The following is an 18,759-nucleotide window of genomic DNA, read 5'->3' as shown; positions in this document are numbered from 1 at the left end:
TAAAAACAAATAAGTTACCTGGTAACAAAACCTTCAGGCTGAAAAACATCTGATTCTCGCTTCATGCTTTGAGTTAACTCCTTTACTTCAGTCAAGTTAATTTTGGCTTGAGGAGAGAATCTAGTCTGTAGGTTTTAAGTCAATAGCAGCATCATCCTTGATCTAAGAAGTAAAGGTGTACCTATTTCTCCTTTCCCTTTTGAATTATAATTTCTGATTATTTATCCTTCTGAAGCTGCAGGGCTTAGCGTATAAGAGACAGTGCTTCTGGCTCAAGAAATTCCTCATGTGCAAATCACATGGAAGAAATGTCATGGAGCATATTACCATGTGTATGTCTCCCATTAGGCATGCCCAGTTGTTTGGTGGTGGTGTAATACAAGATTACCGTGATACAATTGTCCCCATGTAGACCAGGATGCAAGTCCTTATGGAAAGTGTCTTATCTCAGCCATGTAAACATGCATCTGAGAGAATATTAATGTGTTTCTTGCCACACATAGTGTAAGCTATCACTTTGTGCATTAAGTGGTGGAAAAGAGGAGTGGTGGTGAATATAGAATAGAATAGAATAGACCAGGTTAGAAAAGACCTTTGAGATCATTGACTCCAATCTATCACCCAAAACCATCTAATCAACTAAACCACGGCACCAAGTGTCCCATCCAGTCTCCTCTTAAACAACTCCAGTGATGGTGACACCACCACCTACCTGGGCAGCTCATTCCAATGGCCAATCTCTCTGTGAAGAATTTCTTCCTAACCTCCAGCCTAAACCTCCCCTGGCGTAGCTTGAGACTGTGTCCTCTTGTTCTGGTACTGGTTGCCTGGGAGAAGACACCAACCCCCTCCTGGCTACAACCTCCCTTCAGGTAGTTGTAGACAGCAATAAGGTCTCCTCTGGGCCTCTTCTTCTCCAGGCTAAGCAACCCCAGCTCCGTCAGCCTCTCCTCATAGGGCTTGCGCTCCAAACCCCTCACCAGCTTTGTTGCCCTTCTCTGGACATGTTCCAGCAACTCTTTCCTAAACTGAGGGGCCCAGAACTGGACTCAAGGTGTGGCCTAACCAGTGCTGAGTACAGGGGCAGAATGACTTCCCTGTTCCTGCTGGCCACGCTTTCTGATACAGGCCAGGATGCCATTGGCCTTCTTGGCCACCTGGGCACACTGCTGGCTTATGTTCAGCCTACCATCAACAAGCCCTACAATGAACAGAAACTAAAAACTCCTCGGACAATCAGTAACAAAATTACCTTCTGGCACCTTTTGATCCTGTGAGATACTGGAGATCTTTTTTTTTTTCCTACCTTGTCTTTTTTATGCTTTACTCACAAGGTCTGCCTGAGACCCTGAAGGTGACCATTCCATTTCAGTACATCAGGTTAAAAATCTCATGTTGGTTTGTGGGAGGAGAATAGGGTGGGCAGCTTGCTAGCTGTCTGAAGCTGTTGCATGGTATGTCATTGGCAACTAAGGATCATAAGTCCAGTGGTTAAATTTGGGAACTGCCAAAAAGCTGAGTTATTGTTGGGGTTTAAAAATAGAAAAGGGTGAACTAACATGTCAGGTTGATTGGGAGTTTCAGATACAAGCTCCCCTTGGAGTTTATAATGCAAACTTCTTGGGTGGCACCAGAGAAATAATTTAATGTCTTTGTTGTGAAGAGTTGTTCTTTATTTCTAAGTCCTCACAGAACATGTAATCAATGGATGGTGTGAAGCACGGATGCAAGTACTAGGCTTGATTTTTATTTATGTCAGGTTGGATTTAAATGAATAGACAGGACTAGCAATAGGTCTGTTGGAAGTTTGTTTCTCATATCAGATCACATGTGGAAACCAGGAAAATGTGATTCTCTAGAAAGTAATACATACAAGAATTACAGAAGTTTAAAACCAAGGAAGATTGTAGATTGCATCATAAAAAGAGCATTATTGTTCTATCTAGTCTGTTAAGAATCTCTGCTTGTTCAAAGTACTTTCTGTGGAGTGGACATTCAGGTCTCCGTGGCAGGGTCATGTCTTGCATCTGTGTTCTAACGTTGAACTCTGCCTAATAAAACAACATGAACTCAAGCTTGGGCAGCTCCAGTGGATAATTGCAGTCTCTGCAATCTCATTATCTAGAGTTAATCAGCATTTCAAAAGCACTTAGTATCTTGGCATATGCAGAGAGTAGTTCAGGAAAACCCTGAAGAGGTTGACCCAGTGCCTTCTGTTGCACCTGAGATAGACTTCACTGTCAGTGCTTGGATATTTTCCCCTTCCTCCATGTATGTTGTGGCTGCAGCAACCAAAAACTCTTAGAAGTGTTGGGAAGAGCTCAGACAGTTTGTTCAGATTAAGCCATAATCCTTCCTTTAGAAGTGGAAGTATTTGAAAATAACTATTCTGCAGTTATTCCTGCAAATTTAGGGCAAAAAGGTTGAGAGGAAGGTTTGTGATGCTTGTCTTTGTATTGGTGAGACTGGAGGTGCAGAAGGTGTGCTTATAGCTAGTCATAGCTTTGGGAAAGGGATGTGTAAGGCAGGTGCCCAAGTGTGGCATGATTTTGGAAAGGTTTAGGAGTTTCCTGTGGTATTTTGTGGTGCTTTGGCTCAGTTGAAACAAAAGACTACAAAGAAGTCTTGAGCAGTAAAACAAAAGCAGCTGATAAATTGGTCGGTGGCATTCAGTGCTATACAGCTGGGCTAAACTGGGAAGACAGAATCCCCCATTCTGAACTGCAGTTGGGTTTTCCCTTCCAGCTCCTTGCATTGTTTATGTTGCTCTTTCAGAAAACTCTTCATTCCTTCTTGCAAGAAAGTGATGGTCCCTGCTGCTTGCTTGTAGCCAAAAGCTTGTTCCTGTTCTGTCACTTGGATTTTTGTTTCTGTCAGGAGAGGGTTGCTTGTGGTAACAAATGCTGTTCTCTTGGATTTGAGAGATAGTGTCTGAAATATCTTGTGATAGATTTACTTCTCAGACAAATGAGTGTTCTTTCATGTTGCTGTGAAAGTGTGCAGATGCTTTGTAGATCCCAAGAGAAGGACTCTTTCCTTTGACTACTGCTTAAAACTTACTAGGTCCATTACTGCTTGCAGAGCCTGACTGACTTGGTTGCTGTTAGATAGGCGTTACACAAGTACAAATGATTCTCTCTGCCATAAAGAATTTCTGTTTGCACAGTGAGAAATTTCCTTCTCTTACACTGGTCTGTAAGTGGGCAGGGCTTTTTGAGAAAATGCATTCATTCTTATTTGTAGTAGTGCTGGGTGTCCTCTGGGCTTACTTCCCCTTAGTCACCTATGTGAAGGTAGCATTAAGGTCTAATGGAGCAGCCTTTCTCCTTGCTGGTGTAACTCTCTGTGTAGCAGTGATGATAACCTGGCTGTCTTGTATTGGTAGATTGTCCTTTCTTTTCCAAGGTCTTTCTGGGATATTCAGCCTGTTTGAGGTACAGTGGTGATGTATCTGAAGGGTGCAGCAGTAACGTGGAGGAGGGGGTGGAGAACTTGTTTTGTGGTACATCATGGTCTTGTTTCACCCACGACTTAAGGGAGTCATCTGATGGAGCTCACGTAATGCCATGTAAAATGTCAGAAAAAATGAGGTCTCAAGGTGGTGTGATTCACCTGAGAGGGGTTTTAATGTGGTGAATCAGCCTGTCAGAAATTCTTCTGAACGCCTCAGCATGGGGCCACTTAACTCTTTTGTCCTTGAGAGTTAACTGTTTCTCTCGGGCTCCCAACAGCACTTCAAGCCTTCCTTACCACAACTTTGCATTTTCCAGTGGAGTGCTATGTTTTCTTACCTGCTTCCCTGTATGCCAGGGCTCTTGAATGTCTTACATACTTCAGTCCTCATCCCAGAGCATGCTGAGCTGAAAAGAAACCTGAGTTAGTGAACTGAAGGAGTGAGGTGGCCAGAAAGAGGAAAGGCTGTGCTGGCAGAGGTGTTGTAATACAATAGCTGGGCCTGCTTTGGGCTGCCACTCACCTGAAGTTAGAGGATTTGGCTTCAAGCTCCACAGCAACTTTGGTCATAGCAAGACCACAGAAGTATTACCCTTTGTTAGGCTGTTAGGGCAAGACAGAATGACACACTAGGTTTGAAAAGGGCAAATGAAATTGCCATCTCTGTATGGTTTGTTTGATCTCTTTGATGGTAATGATGCTTATTTGGCGTTTGTGAAGAACATAGTCCAGATGTTTTGGGGGTCTTTGTGCTTTGGGGATCTGCAGGTAGAAAATGGAGGACAGGCTCTCACTATCTAAACAAGAATAAATCCCTTTGTTCCCTGGAGTGAAGTTAGGATGGTACAGCTGAAATGAGACCCACGAAAGCACATGACAGAGCAGAGAGGCATGGAAGCAGCTTTATTTTGACTAGATACGCCCTGATGTAGGCTTCACCTTAAGTGACACAGGCAGTGGTAGGGGTGGTAGGCATGGAGAGGCTTTGTATGAATGGCTCTTAACAGGCATCAAGGGCAGCCTGATCAGTGGACCTCAACTGTAACTGATAACATGGATGGCAGAGGGCAGGCTGGGCTTGAAATATGCCTGTGGCAGCTTTGCTACAGCTGATAATCCATCACAAGAAACTAAGTGGGGATTTCAGGAGAGACAACACCACCTTCATCCCCTTCCAGTCCTGCTCACCAGCTGCACTAGGGGGGGATGCTGTGTGCATGTTTAGATGGAAGAATGGCCTGTGCTTTGCAGTGAAAGCCAAGCAGCAATAATACTGGCTTTTCATGGAGTGTCTTGTCTTTTCTCCAAATGGGAAGGAATGTTTGTAGAGGAATTTAGGCATCTCTGCTCTTTTGTTTTTTGCTTCTTCTAGTCTCTTCCAAGCCAGGGACCTGTGTGAAAGTGCTGACGATTGAGCCCTCAGGTAACTGCCGGCTGCAGGAAGATTTGGCTCTGCTAGCAGACTGCGCCCTGCCAGCTGAACTGCGGGTAGGGAGCTTTATACTACTACTGGTCTCGGTGGGGCTGGGATGTGTGTTCACATGTGTTCAGTCTCATTCTCTTCATTTGAGTTAGTGCTTGCTTCTTTGCTGGTGCTCCAAACGCTGAAAGCCTTTTATTGCTTGGAAATGCTGTAAATTTGTTTAATGAAGCTCTCAGTGCTGGGTCTATCCCCTTGATTTTTCTCCCAGGGAGGATCTTGGTAAACAAAACCCTTGCCTTGTGGTTGATAAGGATTTCCCCACTGACTACAATGGATCAAGAGTTGGCCCCTGGCTGTTTTCCCTTCTCTCTCTGCCATCCTGCTTAAGTATCAGAAATGTTTTATCGGCAGGCATTGGTACCCAAAGGGATGTATAGATGAAGATGGCTTGCTGGGTTTGTTTGCTAGGAGCTGACACCCTGCAGTGGAGAGGTGCTTTCAAACCCTGGAAATATTTCCAGCAGAAATGTGAGTCCCTCTGAAGCAAATTTAACTGGCAACAGCTTTGCTTTTCATAACTAAATCTTACTAACTCTTAGAAATAGTCCACAGTCTACAGGTTGATGATGACTGTATTAAAATACCACCAAGTCAGGTCCTTGCTCCCAGTTGCAGGAGATCAGGATAAATATTAGTGACCTTTATTCTCCCTGCACCTGTTGTGTTCTGTAATATCAGCAGATTCATTTTACTCTTGAGTCTTTTTTTCTCTTTTGGTCATACCAACCACTGAATTTAATAGCATGAACATATTTTAGGTGGCTGCTGTGCCTAGAGATTGTATGACTGAATGATGTAGTAAAGTTTGTTGCCTTTTTTTGGTCCCCTGTCAAATAGTCCTGCCTGGTGCAGAGTGTGTGTATATAGCATGGCAAAGGCTTTCTACCTGTACTATGCCAGCATGGTTTATGCTGGCTTTTGGCAGACATGTTTCTGAGTACTGAGCACTTTATAGAGGGATTTTTTTTTTCCCCCATCAAATTTCCATCTACCAATGCAGAAATCTTTACTATGTAACCTGCCTCCCCCAAATACCTGTGCATTTATTTGTGGCTTTCAGTGTACTTTTCTGTATGTTTGCAAGCTTTAAAGGGTAGGGTTGCTATAAGTAAGCCTCAGATTTGCTTCCCCAAGAACTAAGAAAAGGATTGTAGACCCTAAACCTGTGAGATTTACATAAATTTTCAATCACTTCACAAATAATAAGAATACTTTCTCTTTGGTTCCTTGTTCCCAGACTTCGATGGCATGCTCCTGTCAGGTTAAGCTTTTCTTCTGAAGATTTGGAAACACTTTCAATTCTTCTATGCAGAATAGGAGCTGGAAACATGGAATAATTTAATCATCTGGCAGCACTGTGAATGCCTCTGTGGGCTGTGATTTTTCTCACTGAGTTCATCCAACCTAAACCTCCCCTGGTGCAGCCTGAGACTGTGTGCTCTTGTTCTGGTACTGGCTGCCTGGGAGAAGAGACCAACCTCTGCCTGACTACAACCTCCCTTCAGGTAGTTGTAGACAGCAATAAGGTCATCCCTGAGTCTCCTCCTCTCCAGGCTAAGCAACCCCAGCTCCCTCAGCCTCTCCTCATAGGGCTTGTGTTCAAACCCCTCACCAACTTTGTTGTCCTTCTCTGGACACGCTCCAACAAGTCAGCATCTTTCCTAAACTGAGGGGCCCAGAACTGGACACAGTACTCGAGGTGTGGCCTAACCAGTGCTGAGTACAGGGGCAGAATGACCTCCCTGTTCCTGCTGGCCACACTGTTCCTGATGCAGGCCAGGATGCCATTGGCCCTCTTGGCTGCCTGGGCACATTGCAGGCTCATGTTCAGCCTACCATCGACCAGCACCCCCAGGTCCCTCTCTACCTGGCCGCTCTCCAGCCACTCTGAGACTTGTTATGGCTGTAAAAGTGAGGAGGGCATGGGCACACTCCTGTTTACTGGAGAGTTTCTATGCCGTGCACAAATGTGGCTGCCTTGGTTTAGCCTGATAAATTCTGAAAGATTCCCAGATTTCTCTCTCTAGGTATTTTTTGCTTTTTCATTAATTTACAAAGAATATATGAACAAAGCCCTTTATCCTATTGCCATTTGTATCTCATCCTAATGTTTACAGATCATTAAATTCCATGAATGAGGCATCTGTGTTTGGAGACACAGGAATTGTACATCCTTGCTCTTACAAGATGTGATGCCATACAAGGAACTGTATACAAACTGTGACCCAAAATGTCAGGGACAGCTGAATAGTCACGTTCAAACATCCATGTTCTCAAGAGAAACATAGGTTTATTTATGTTTTTCAGCCTATGCAGAACAAAATAGCTATTTGGCTTCTGGACTGAAGCCAGCATTGACAGAACTCAGCAAGAAACCTTCTGAGCTGCTGTGTGTTACCGTGTGCCATATTACATCAAGTGGGGATGCACACAGCTTTCTGTTTCACTGGAGGCAAATAATTTGCATGTATCACAGTATAACTAAGGTTGGAAGAGACCCCAAGGATCATCAAGTCCAACCTGTAGTGTCTTCAGTGCTTTAATGATGCAGAAAACTCTATGCATCCCAAATTCACTGTTCAGTAATATGTTTTATGAGTAAATAACATTTGATGTCCAATGAGTTTTTTAGAGTGAGAACTATCTGCTCTTTGAACTCTTATACATGTTTATAATCTTCTTGTCTTGTTTCTCGTTCTTGTTTATGCTTGAAAGTCCTTTTCTCTCTTAGTGTTTGGGTTTAAAAGTATGACTGTTGTCTGTGTTTTGTTTTAAACTAGTTGTGGGCAGAGTTTTTCTGACCGTGGCAGCTGCTCCTTTGATTTGTTGCAGCAGAGTTCTGCAGTGACAGGTTTAAGGAAAATACCATCACAACTGTTAGAAACTATGTGGCTTTCCACTGTCTGCCTGCCTGGCTTTTCATCTCGTGTCTGCCAGGTGAACTCTGAGTTGGGGCTGCCAGTATATGAGACTGTAGGCACATCATTTCCTTGTCGCTGTTTTTGCATTACTTTTTAACTGAAATCTTATTTTCACAAGCCAAGATTAAATCAGACTTCAAAGGACCAGAATTTGCTGTGAAATAAATCCTTATCACAGAATCACCAAGGTTGGAAGAGACCTCAAAGATCATCAAGTCCAACCTGTCACCACAGACCTCATGACTAAACCGTGGCACCAAGTGCCACGTGCAGTCCCCTCTTGAATACCTCCAGGGATGGTGACCCCACCACCTCTGTGGGCAGCACATTCCAATGGCTAACAACTCTCTCAGTGAAGAACTTTCTCCTCACCTCAAGCCTAAACTTCCCCTGGTGCAGCTTGAGACTGTGTCCTCTTGTTCTGGTGCTGGTTGCTTGAGACAAGAGACCAACCCCCTCCTGGCTACAACCTCCCTTCAGGTAGTTGTAGACAGCAATAAGGTCTCCCCTGAGCCTCCCCTTCCCCAGGCTAAACAATCCCAGCTCCCTCAGCCTCTCCTCATAGGGCTTGTGATCAAGGCCTCTCCCCAGCCTTGTTGCCCTTCTCTGGACACGTTCAAGAGTCTCAATGTCCTTCTTAAACTGAGGGACCCAGAACTGGACACAGTACTCAAGGTGTGGTCTAACCAGTGCAGAGTCCAGGGGCACAATGACTTCCCTGCTCCTTCTAGCCCTCTGTATTGCCAATTGGTGTGTCATGTGTCACTTTTGGGGTAAAGCTAAATCTTGCAATGTATAGAAAGAACAGTTTGAAACGAGTAGATGGGTTCCTGTTGTCTGCCTCCACACTGGTGTAGTGCAGCTCTCTGTGGCAGATATCCCTGTGCTGTGCTTTGCTTTGCCCCCATGGCAGAGGCAGACTAATGGAACTATTTACACCATGCTTCCATTTCTTATTTTTTTTTCCTTCTTAAATCCAATCCACTTGTATCTGTTTATGGGCTGGTAATCTTCTCTTGGCTCACTAACCCTTTTATTTTGTGTAGTAATTTATTTACAATTTTCCTGCTGAGATGCTCTGGCCAAGGTACAAATTACTGCTGATGATTTCTTTTGTGTGGTGGTGGTTTTTTTTTGCCTCCAGCAACAATTCTATTTTAGAGCTATCATTCAGATTTGTAGCACCAAAGACTTGATCCTCCACACATGATGGCTGGAAGATCCTCCCAACTTTCAAGAAGTCTTACTGCTATAAAGATGTTGAGAGCATTTCTGTATGGTGAATTAGTTTATTGGGAATGTATTTGCATCTGATAGGCTGAACTGCTTTGTGCTTCCTGTGCAACATACTCAACTTTGTCCTGCACAGGGATATGCGAAGAAGGTTGCCTGAACGGGGTAGTGGGAGGAATAAGTCGGTTTTCAACAGGGAGACCCTGAAAGGAAGATTACATTCCTCAAGCATGACAAGGGAGGCACATAGAATTAGTAGAGTCTCAAAAGGGAAGTAAAAGAGAAAATTCTGTATAGCCACTTCAATGCTGAATAGGAGAGACAAAGACATGAACCTGCTTTTGTAGCAGGAGTTGGAAATGACCTTGTAAACCTGAGCATCGGAGGGGACCAGGCAGAGCTAGAAGCAGGAACTTGAGCCCAGAGGAATTTGTCATTCAGGAGACCAACTCTGAGGCAAAACTCCGTGTGCTTTCCAGAGGGGATGGATTTCTTTTATAAAACTTACTTGTGTCTCAATAAAAATTCTTGTGCTACAACGAGGGACAGCTTACCAAAACCTGTTTCTAAATTTGCCTTTACCTGCAAAGTGCCTGCAAAGTTGTAGCCTTTGAAGTCACATCAGAATTTGTAGAATACATGGAAGCTGTGGGCACAGGGTGAGGATAGCAGCAATGCAAACAGAGCAGGTAGTTGGATAGCTGGATCAGGGCTACTGGTGTTTGCCACAGAGAGAGCTTGGCTGCAGATCCCCAGACCACAGCTTGTTTGTTGCCTTGAAACATAAGGCACAGATAAGATAACGGCAAAACAGCAGCTTGGGGCATCTACAAGTGGGGCAGTCTGATCTCATCTTCGATGCTGGAGGTGCCCTTTGTGTTACATCTGCATGAAAAGAAGGTAATAGATTGGGGATTGTACCTTGGACTGCTGCATCTCTTCTGGGAGGGGAGTTCCCTGATGGAGAGGCAGCGTTACTGCTACAACCATGTGCGCAGTTTGGGCTTACTCCTCTGTGATTAGGAATGAGAAACTGCCAAATGTTGCTGTGGACAGACAAAGAGCTTGGCAAGTGGATCCAGGTTGCCATGTGCAGTGGTGGCATAAGCTTTTGCCAGCCTGGTGCTTTGCCACATCCTGGGATCTGTTTTGTGAGAGAAACCTCGCTGCACGCAAACTGAGCTTGGCTGAGAGAACCAGCATAGGGTGCTGCAGGCTGTGTCTTTGTTCTGTTTGGGAGGGAGGAGTCATCTGGCTCCTCAGTAAAACTGAATCAGTTGCTTTCAGTCAGGATGGAAGCAGGCATGTTGGGTAGTCTGCAGTTGGGAAACTGATCTTTGTGGTCAGCCCAGGGTTTTCCTAGAGGCAGCTTGGGATGTAGCTTTCCTGGAGGAGAGACACCAGTAATCACCTCCTCAGCCCAGGAAGCTCAGGGCCTGTGTTTAGAAAGCAAAAATGGGGGAAACTTGTTTCCAGGGATTGCCTTGGTTATGTGACTGTGACTATAAACTTTTTCTTAGAGTTGAATTACCCTGGATATAGGGTAAGGTAAAAATATTTGGAAATGTCACTTTAACATAAAGCAAACAAATTAATGTTTGTCTGTGTGTGCTGTCTTTGGTCTGTGGGACTGGAAGGAAGTGTGTTGGTGTTGAAATAATTGACTAGAGTATTAATACTGCACCAGCACTCTTTGGCTGAAAACAAATCAGAAATGTAAAATGGGCTTTAGAAATGTTGGATTATTCAAGTGAGGCAATAATTGTAGCCAAACCATTTCAGTCTGGTGTGTCTATCTATGTAATCTATAAGTTAGTACATCTACACACAAAAGGGCTAGTCCGGAGTTCTAGTGTGCTTATGATACCTGCTACATGCAGTAAACTTTGTCTCCACTTGGTTATCTGTCTTTTTGGAGGTACAGAAATACTTTGCAGAGACATATGGAGAGTCAGGGAGTTTACATGGATAAGGAAGACCTCTGTAGCTTGTACTAGGAATATCTCCATCAGGAGTGCAAGGACTTCAGTTCCTCACATTGAAATCTGTCTAGAGCATCTCTGGTACTCTACACTGTACCCAGGGAACAGATGGATGGTGGCTTCTGTGAAGACCAGGAAGTCCAAACTTGGGACCCTGAGATTATTTAAAGCACAGATGTTACAAGCAGTGTTTCCTGGTTTCTCTTCCTAGGTTGGTTTTGGGGAGTTGCCATTTGACAGCACTGACAACTTCGACAGTTGTCCTGACGTGTGTTTCCGGGTGGCAGATTACAACTTTTTGTGCCATAAGGTACGTGCTTGTGCTGCACTTCATTCTTCTCCCTTTTTGCTGTGGGTCTAGTCTACCTGTCTCCCCCAGTCATCCAGTGTTGGATGTGTTATTACAGCTGGCAACTATATTTCAAGCATTTAACAAAACAGGAAACCCTGCCTGTCTCGCAGAGGTGAGGAGATAAATTTATGTATCCAGCTTCAGCATTCACAGCTGCAAAATATCCTACTGCTGGCTTGTGATTTTATTATCTGGAGAGGGGAATGTTTGATCTGCAAGTAAATAGCAGTAAGAATGGGTTTGGAGAAGCAGCTTCAACTTAAACTCCTTCCCTAAGGCCATGCTAATTTTTGCATCTCTTAAGTTTACATACTGTTGTTTCGGTTTGAAGGGCAGCCATGGATAGAAGTAAGGTCAGAGATGCATCCTCAAAATAAAGGGAGGATCAGAGTTAGAGGACTTCCAGAACAGCTTGGTGCAGTGAGAGAGATCCAAGTGTTTTGGGCTTTCATCCCTCTCCAGGCATTTTTCTGTGGTCGCAGCGATTATTTCAAAGCCCTTCTTGAAGACCATTTCAGTGAGAGTGAGGAGCTGCAGACACAGCCCAGCATCCCTGTGGTGACTCTCCACAGCATCTCAGAAGATATCTTCATCCGGGTCCTCTACTACATCTACAGCGATGATACAGAGGTGAGGCCTTCCGTGGAGCCTTTCCACCTGCCCTGGCTCATTCTGGAGGGCTTCACAGCAGTGCTTTCCTACAGCGTCTGGAGCGTGTGCGATTTCTTTCTGCACTGCTGCCTCGCTTCTAGCTCAGGAACCCACATCCTGGGATTTGCTGTTAGCCACGCAGGGATCCAGTTTATATGCATGACATTTGAGAAGCAAATCCCCAGTCTTTCATCCCATAATACAAAATTGGAAATCAGATTGCACGTTGTACATTGGCGTGAGGAATGCAGGGAGAGTTCCCTCTTGGGCTCTGTGGGGAAGCTAAGGTGAGCAGCTGCCAGTAGATGGCAGATTGAACACATTTGGAGATGTGGAAAGGTTGAGGGGTTCTGCTTGTTTGCTCTTTGCATCATAGCCCACTTTTCCTTTTTTAGCAAGTCATTATTTCCACTGTTATTTATTGCTGGGGTGGGCAAAGGTTCCACTGGGAGACCAATGCCCTGCTGTGCTCTGTATTACAGGCAGTAACAAAATGGCCCTAACCCACCTAGTTTTCAGCCTAATGGAAGGTGCAGCAACTCTCAGTGTTAAAGCAGCTTCCTGCTTTGTTTTTGTGGCAAATGCTTTCAGCAGATCTAGCTAGTAGATGCCAGGACACGTTCTGGCATTAGGGCAGTGATCAGAGATGCCACTGCACCTGCCGGTGTCACTTCTCCCAAGCAATATTCATGCTCTGGGTTAGGTGCCACATACAGAGAGAGCACACAGCTGTGACCTTGTTTCTGCTGATCTCTTCACCTCCGGGTAGCAGCAGGGAATGTGTGGCAGGGAGAGATGTACTTAGCAGGCAGTGAGGGCAGCATTGCCATTGGTATGCCAGAGAACAGATGTTTCACTTGTCTGCACTCTTCCATCAGCTATATGCTGAAAGGGCAGGCAGAGAGGGAAAGGAGCACATTAGGGTTTTGAAGAACCTCCTGCCCTTGTGACTGCACTGCAGTGTGACTGTTTCCTTGCACCTCTCCACTCTGCCTGCCCTCCTCATACTGGCTCACAGGAGGGATGTTTCCCAGACAGCAAGGGGTACCTCAGCTGCCTTGTGTGAACTTGGAGCAGGAGGGCAGATCAGTCGCAGCATGTAGGAGTTGAAAGGACCTTGTTCATGAGGTTTCTGTGCAGAAACTCGCTTGGATGTCAAACTGAGCAGCTAAGATGTGAGCTCTTGCAGAGAGTTCATCTGTCATGAAGATCTACTGGGAAAAATGTTCAGAAAAGCAGGAATATAGCTCTAGTTCCACACTCTAATATGGAGTGTTCTCCTTGCCCTTGTGAGGTTCCTGGAGCTTATGAAAGGACAAAGCAGTACTTGATTAATAGCCCCAAGATCTTTGTTACACCACTGTGGCACTGCAGCACTCATGGCATGCCTCTACTACATCTTGCATCCTTCTGCACAGCTGTTGCAGAGTGTTGCACAGCTGAGACTTTTGCTGTGAGTAGTCTCCATACACCAGTGTGGACAGCTGCAGGGGAAGAAATAATCAGTCTTTTGCAGTTGTCAGAGTGAGCAGCTCCATGTGTGGATGTTGACAGCGGCGGTTTTGCTACCGACTGGTTCTTGGGGCAGCGAAGTACAATGCACCAAGAGTTACCATTCTTTAGTCTACATCAGTGTGGCTGGATGTCTAAATGGAAGAGATCTCGCCTCCCCCACAGCCAGGGTGTGCTGCATCCTGCAGATTCTCTGCTGAATTGGATGTGCCTAACTGTGCTCTTTGCACCTCACAGTAGCAGGAACAGAGCTGTGCAGAGAGGCTCTAGCTCCAGGTTAGTGACGCAGATGGCTGACTAAAATAGGATTTGCCCAGCCGAGGGGAAGAGCTGGAGTGAAGCTGGAGGTGGTATCTCCAACATTATCTACAGCATTTTTTTTATCCTCCTATCACTTGCAAGGAACAAAAGTACCCAAGATGGAAATGAGAGGGTGATTCTCTAGCTCAAGACCCTGCAAATATTAAAGGCCATCCACAACAGTGTGAACTTGAGCTTCTGGTGCGTGAATGTAGTTCAGTTTGAATGTCTGTTAAAGCTTTAATAGTGTTTGATGTTCAGTCTGTTCCTTACTTAGTTGAGTCTCACCTGCAGTTCATTTGGAGTGCATTTTTTCTGTCTTTGGATGTATCCCTGTGCCAGGGAAGTTATGCTGGTTGAGTTAGCAGAGCCAGTTCGAAGAAGGAACTTGTGAAAAATGTGCAAAATTCTCCTAAAATGTGAGTCCAGCAGTACAACATGGGAGGAAGAGTCCTGCTGAGGACAAGGTGCTCTGTTCTGCCAGCCTGCTCTGTCTCTTTGAAGGGTTTTCAGTACCTCCGGTAAAAGCTATGTCCTTCCACTGCCACACTGAACATTCCTTAGCAGCCATCTTTCTGGTGTGCTTCAGTGTTTGAGCATTGCTTTGTGCTTAGCTAAAGGAGTTAGCTGCAGCATGGCAAAATTCTTGCTTTGTGCTGCCTCTGCACACTCCTCTGTGGTAACTGAGTGAGGAAGACCTCTCCCTGAAAGACTGAGCTCCTGACTCCATAGTACTGTTTACACTTACCTGGTAATGGGTGAAACAACACTTTTCATCTCTGCTAGAAACACAAGACAAGAGGGCAGTTTGCCTGGGACAGGTGAAGTGGGTAGGACTGGACACTAATTCTCCTCCTTCCATGGCCAGCTGTCCCCGGAAAACGCCTACGACGTGCTGTGTGTGGCAGACATGTACCTGCTGCCCGGGCTCAAGCGCCTCTGCGGCAGGACCTTGGCTCAGATCCTTGACGAGGACAACGTTGTCAGCATCTGGAGGATTGCAAAGCTGTTCCAGCTGACCCGTCTGGAGGACCAGTGCACTGAATACATGGCAAAGATCATCGAGAAGGTAGCAGAAACGCTCCCCACGTGTGCCCATCAATCTAACTGCACAGTGAGCCTTAGATAGAACACATTTAATGGTCGGGCTTTGGTCTGTTGTAAATGGTTCCCCTCTGTGGCTGAGTGAGCTTCCTGAAAATGAGCAGTGGTTAAGTAGCAAGGTAAATACTGAGTTAGGACAGAAGATACATAGAATAAACCAGGTTGGAAGAGACCTTCAAGATCATCGCATCCAACCCATCAACCAATCCAACACCGCCCAAACAACTAACCCACGGCAAAGATGAGGAGTGTAGCTGTAGCTGATGTCAGTGAAGTAAGCCAGATACTAGTGGTTGTCAGCATATCCCTGTGGGCTAAGGGGTAAAAAACCTGCCTCCAAAATTTTGCAAGTGCCATGGGCAGGTGACTTTCACCAGCCTGTCAGCCACTGTGCCCTAAGCAGCAAATGTGTTGCCTGCAGCCACCAGCTGCAGCCTGGAGAACCCAGTGGGGTGTGCAGGGGAGTTCTTCCTGACATGATGCTATAGGAGAAATCATTGTGATCTTTACTCTCCTCCAGGATGACAAACCTAACAGTAGGGTTTCCACAGGGGAAATTTAGCTGCTGAACAGCCAGAAGTCATGAATCTAACACTGAAGTTTTCTTTGTAGGGGTCCATTTAGGTGGTATCCTGAGTGATAATAGCATGAAGTTTCAGGACCCATGGAGAAAGTTGCCATGTAAAAGGATAAACTAGAATTTATGGTGTGTTTTTATCCTGAGACAGATCTTTATACATGGCTTGTGCAGTTCACGTGGGAACGTAACATTTTCACCTGCAGCTTGAAAGGTGTGAAATTCTTTTTGGCATGTGAAAACAGTGAAGGAAAGGATGCTGGGGCTGTTATTTTGCTCAGTGTGTATAGGTGACAATAGATACATCAACATGCATCCAGATTCTGGCTTCTGGAAAAGGGGGGATTTGGTTTGAGAGCTGATGACTATCCAAAGTAGTAATCAGGCAAGGTAAGGCTTTGCTTGTGTGCTCCCCTTGTGTTGTTCTTCTCTAGACTGAGCTCTCAGACCCAGCACTGGCAGTCCTAAGGCTGCATTCCTAAAGGTGTTGGCACAAATGGAGCCACCCCTTCTGTTCAAACATCAGCAGCTGCCAGCATCTTGTGGAGATGCACTGACGGTGGCAACAGGGAGAGATTTTTGGCAGCGTGTGTAGCATAGAGCAGGGCTCAGCAGCCTGCCGTGCTCAGGCACAGTTTAGCAGTGCAGACAGACAGAAGCTGTCTCTCACCCTTCAGCACACCACATGTTCTCAGGGAATTTGGTGCAAAATCATTGATGGGTGACCTGATTCTGTCAGGTTGGGCGCAGAGCAGAGCAGCTGCCTTGCTGCGGTCTGCCGGTCGGCTGGTGGTGGTGGGGCTGAGAGCTGTGGTGGAGGTAGAGTCATTTGTGGCTCCTGGTTCTGAGCTGTCATGCCTGCTGCAAGACGTTTTCCACAAGTGTCTGGCAGGATCTCCTGGTTCTTGCTGGAGAGCCTTTCTGGAGGCGGTGCTGTCTATATCCCTGTGCCCCAGTACTAGAGCTGTGGATGGTGGGTGTTGCAGTCCACTGTTTTGAGGTTCAGATGGCTTGCAGTTTTGACTTTTTACTGTTGGAGTGTTGCTGCCTCACTTGGATGAACGGCCACGATACACCTCCAAGCAGTGTCTGTAGGAAGATTTGGGTCTCCACGTACCCTTGCCGTTACCTTTCCTTCTATAGGATCCCTCAACAGTGGCTGAGCCCGTTGTCACAACCCTTCACATCCCTTTACCTGTCTTCTTATCTTTCTAATGGTTCTCTTGTCCATCCCATCCAGCTGGTGGAGTTGGAGGAGTTTGCGGCTGCTGTGAAGGAGAATGCAGAGGCCGTGGAGGAACGGCAGGAGACTGACTCCATTCCTCTGGTCGATGACATCCGCTTCCACATCACCAGCAACGTGCAGACTTACAGCGCCATCGAGGAAGCCAACCAGAAACTTGAAGCTCTGGAAAACCTTCTGGCCAGCATAGGACTTGAGTGCTGATGCGTGCAAACCCTGCCTGTCCTATGCAGCCTGCATAGCCCCTCTGGTTTGGCTTGGAGTGCAAGAACTTCTGAGTCTTCCCCTTCTTTGTCCTCCTTCCCATCCACTTTCAGGCATGGTGTATTTAATTTATTTATGTCTGGACATTTGTGTGTCTGGCTTATGTTTGGTTTTATTTCTCCTTTTGGAAGTAGCTCCCAAAGCTCAACCCAAATCTGTAGCTGCTCCTTTGCACAATGCAGCGTGGATAGGAGAGTGGAAGCTGTTGGGAGTGGTACAGGATAGACATGCTGCTGCCTGGTGTTAGTTCTGTTGCCCAACAACATGCTTCTGAAACTACTTTGTACCAGGATATTTGTTGAATTGTCACCAGCAGAGGAAGAAAGCTACATTAATTTCTCCAAATATATTGAAGGGGAGGTAGGCTTTCTTTCCCTGTCAGGATTATAAAATGGGCAAGCCTCCCTGACAGGGACATAGGAGTACTTGGCTATGTAGAAGGCACTGCCTTCACCTGCTGTTCTAGTACGTGGATGAAAAAAAACCAAAGTGATTTCCAGATCTTCCTTAGCTTTTCATTGCTTTGAAGTGCTCAGAATTTTAAAAGCTTTGCTTTCTGCACAAACATCTTTGGGAGTAGAGTAGAAACCAGAATCTTCCTGTTCATAGAAAGCAGTGGCTTTCAGTTTTCTTCCTAACCTGGGAATGAAATACTTTCTTCTTGGAAACAGCACTTTTCCCTTTCTTTTTGTCCATTGTGGTAGAGCAAAACCGACTCAGAGGGGTCACAGGAATGTATTTTTTTTTAAAGTAAAAGGGCCTTTTGGGTCTCTTGCAGGGCAGCTGTCCCACTCATCAACCTTCTAGCTTTGCTCAGCCTTGAGCCTCATAGCTTCATTGTTCTCCAGGAAATTCACTGTTTGTACTAACGAATGTTTTTGAATCTGTGTCCTGCAGCAGGTCATGTTATCTGCTGTTGTATCCCTAGGCTCCTAATGAGGGTAATGATGTTCTTTCTCCTTGGCACTAATCAGCAGCCGATAACCCTGCATAAAGCTTGCCTTGCTAAACAGGCTGTCCTCAGAGCTGTTCATCTCTGCAGTGGCACGTCATTAGAGCCTCGGGTCTCCAAGGCATAGACCAGGCATGCTCTGTCATGCTGTGAGTGGGGAGGAAGAAGAGGCATTGTGTGAATCGCATAGGGAATTCTGCACAGGCTGTGGGCTGCCATTGCTGCAGTAGGATGCACAGTGTCATTTTGGTCACTTTCTGAAGCCAGGACTTGAAATAATCCATGTCCAGTGTGCTTTCACTGCCTGAGATGGGAGCTGCAGACACAGAATTGGGATGCAAAACAGCTGATGAATTGGGTTTATTAGATAGGACTGGAGCAGAGGGAAAAGGGGAAAGAGAAGCAGTGGGGAAAATACATATCAGAGAGAAGGGATATCACCATTTTCCTGGCTTGAGAGCATAGAATTGTCACAGGGGCAGTTCTGAGTTTTGGTGGCAGGCACATACCCTCCAGGGAGCGGGGCCCTGCCACATGGTCTTCTCCGGGCCACAGACAGCACGAAGTGAGGCTGCCACTGGGCACACAGGCAGCAGCGCGAATGGAACGGTGCAGGGCCGGGTGGAGCAGGCAGTGCGGAACGGAGCGGTGCAGAGCCGAGAGGAGCAGGCAGTGCGGAACGGAGCGGTGTGGAGCCGAGAGGAGCAGGCAGTGCGGAAGGGAGCGGTGTGG

General features: G+C 46.0%; 1 protein-coding gene across 1 annotated transcript in view; it reads left to right on the top strand.

Moving 5' to 3' along the window:
• ABTB1 (ankyrin repeat and BTB domain containing 1) overlaps positions 1-18,527 on the top strand; it is a 28,779-nt gene extending 10,252 nt beyond the window's left edge. The window contains exons 8-12 of the mRNA XM_054162791.1: positions 4,826-4,941; positions 11,284-11,382; positions 11,887-12,054; positions 14,756-14,956; positions 16,809-18,527. Coding sequence (XP_054018766.1) covers positions 4,826-4,941; positions 11,284-11,382; positions 11,887-12,054; positions 14,756-14,956; positions 16,809-17,015 — 791 coding nt within the window. The 3' untranslated portion in view covers positions 17,016-18,527. The remainder of the gene's footprint in view (positions 1-4,825; positions 4,942-11,283; positions 11,383-11,886; positions 12,055-14,755; positions 14,957-16,808) is intronic.
• Positions 18,528-18,759: the final 232 nt, after the last annotated feature.

This window comes from Dryobates pubescens, chromosome 1 (genome assembly GCF_014839835.1).
Source record: "Dryobates pubescens isolate bDryPub1 chromosome 1, bDryPub1.pri, whole genome shotgun sequence".
In the NCBI taxonomy this organism is placed as follows: Eukaryota; Metazoa; Chordata; class Aves; order Piciformes; family Picidae; genus Dryobates; species Dryobates pubescens.
Note: the sequence above shows the minus strand (reverse complement) of the source record. Positions and strands in the feature narration are given on the sequence as shown.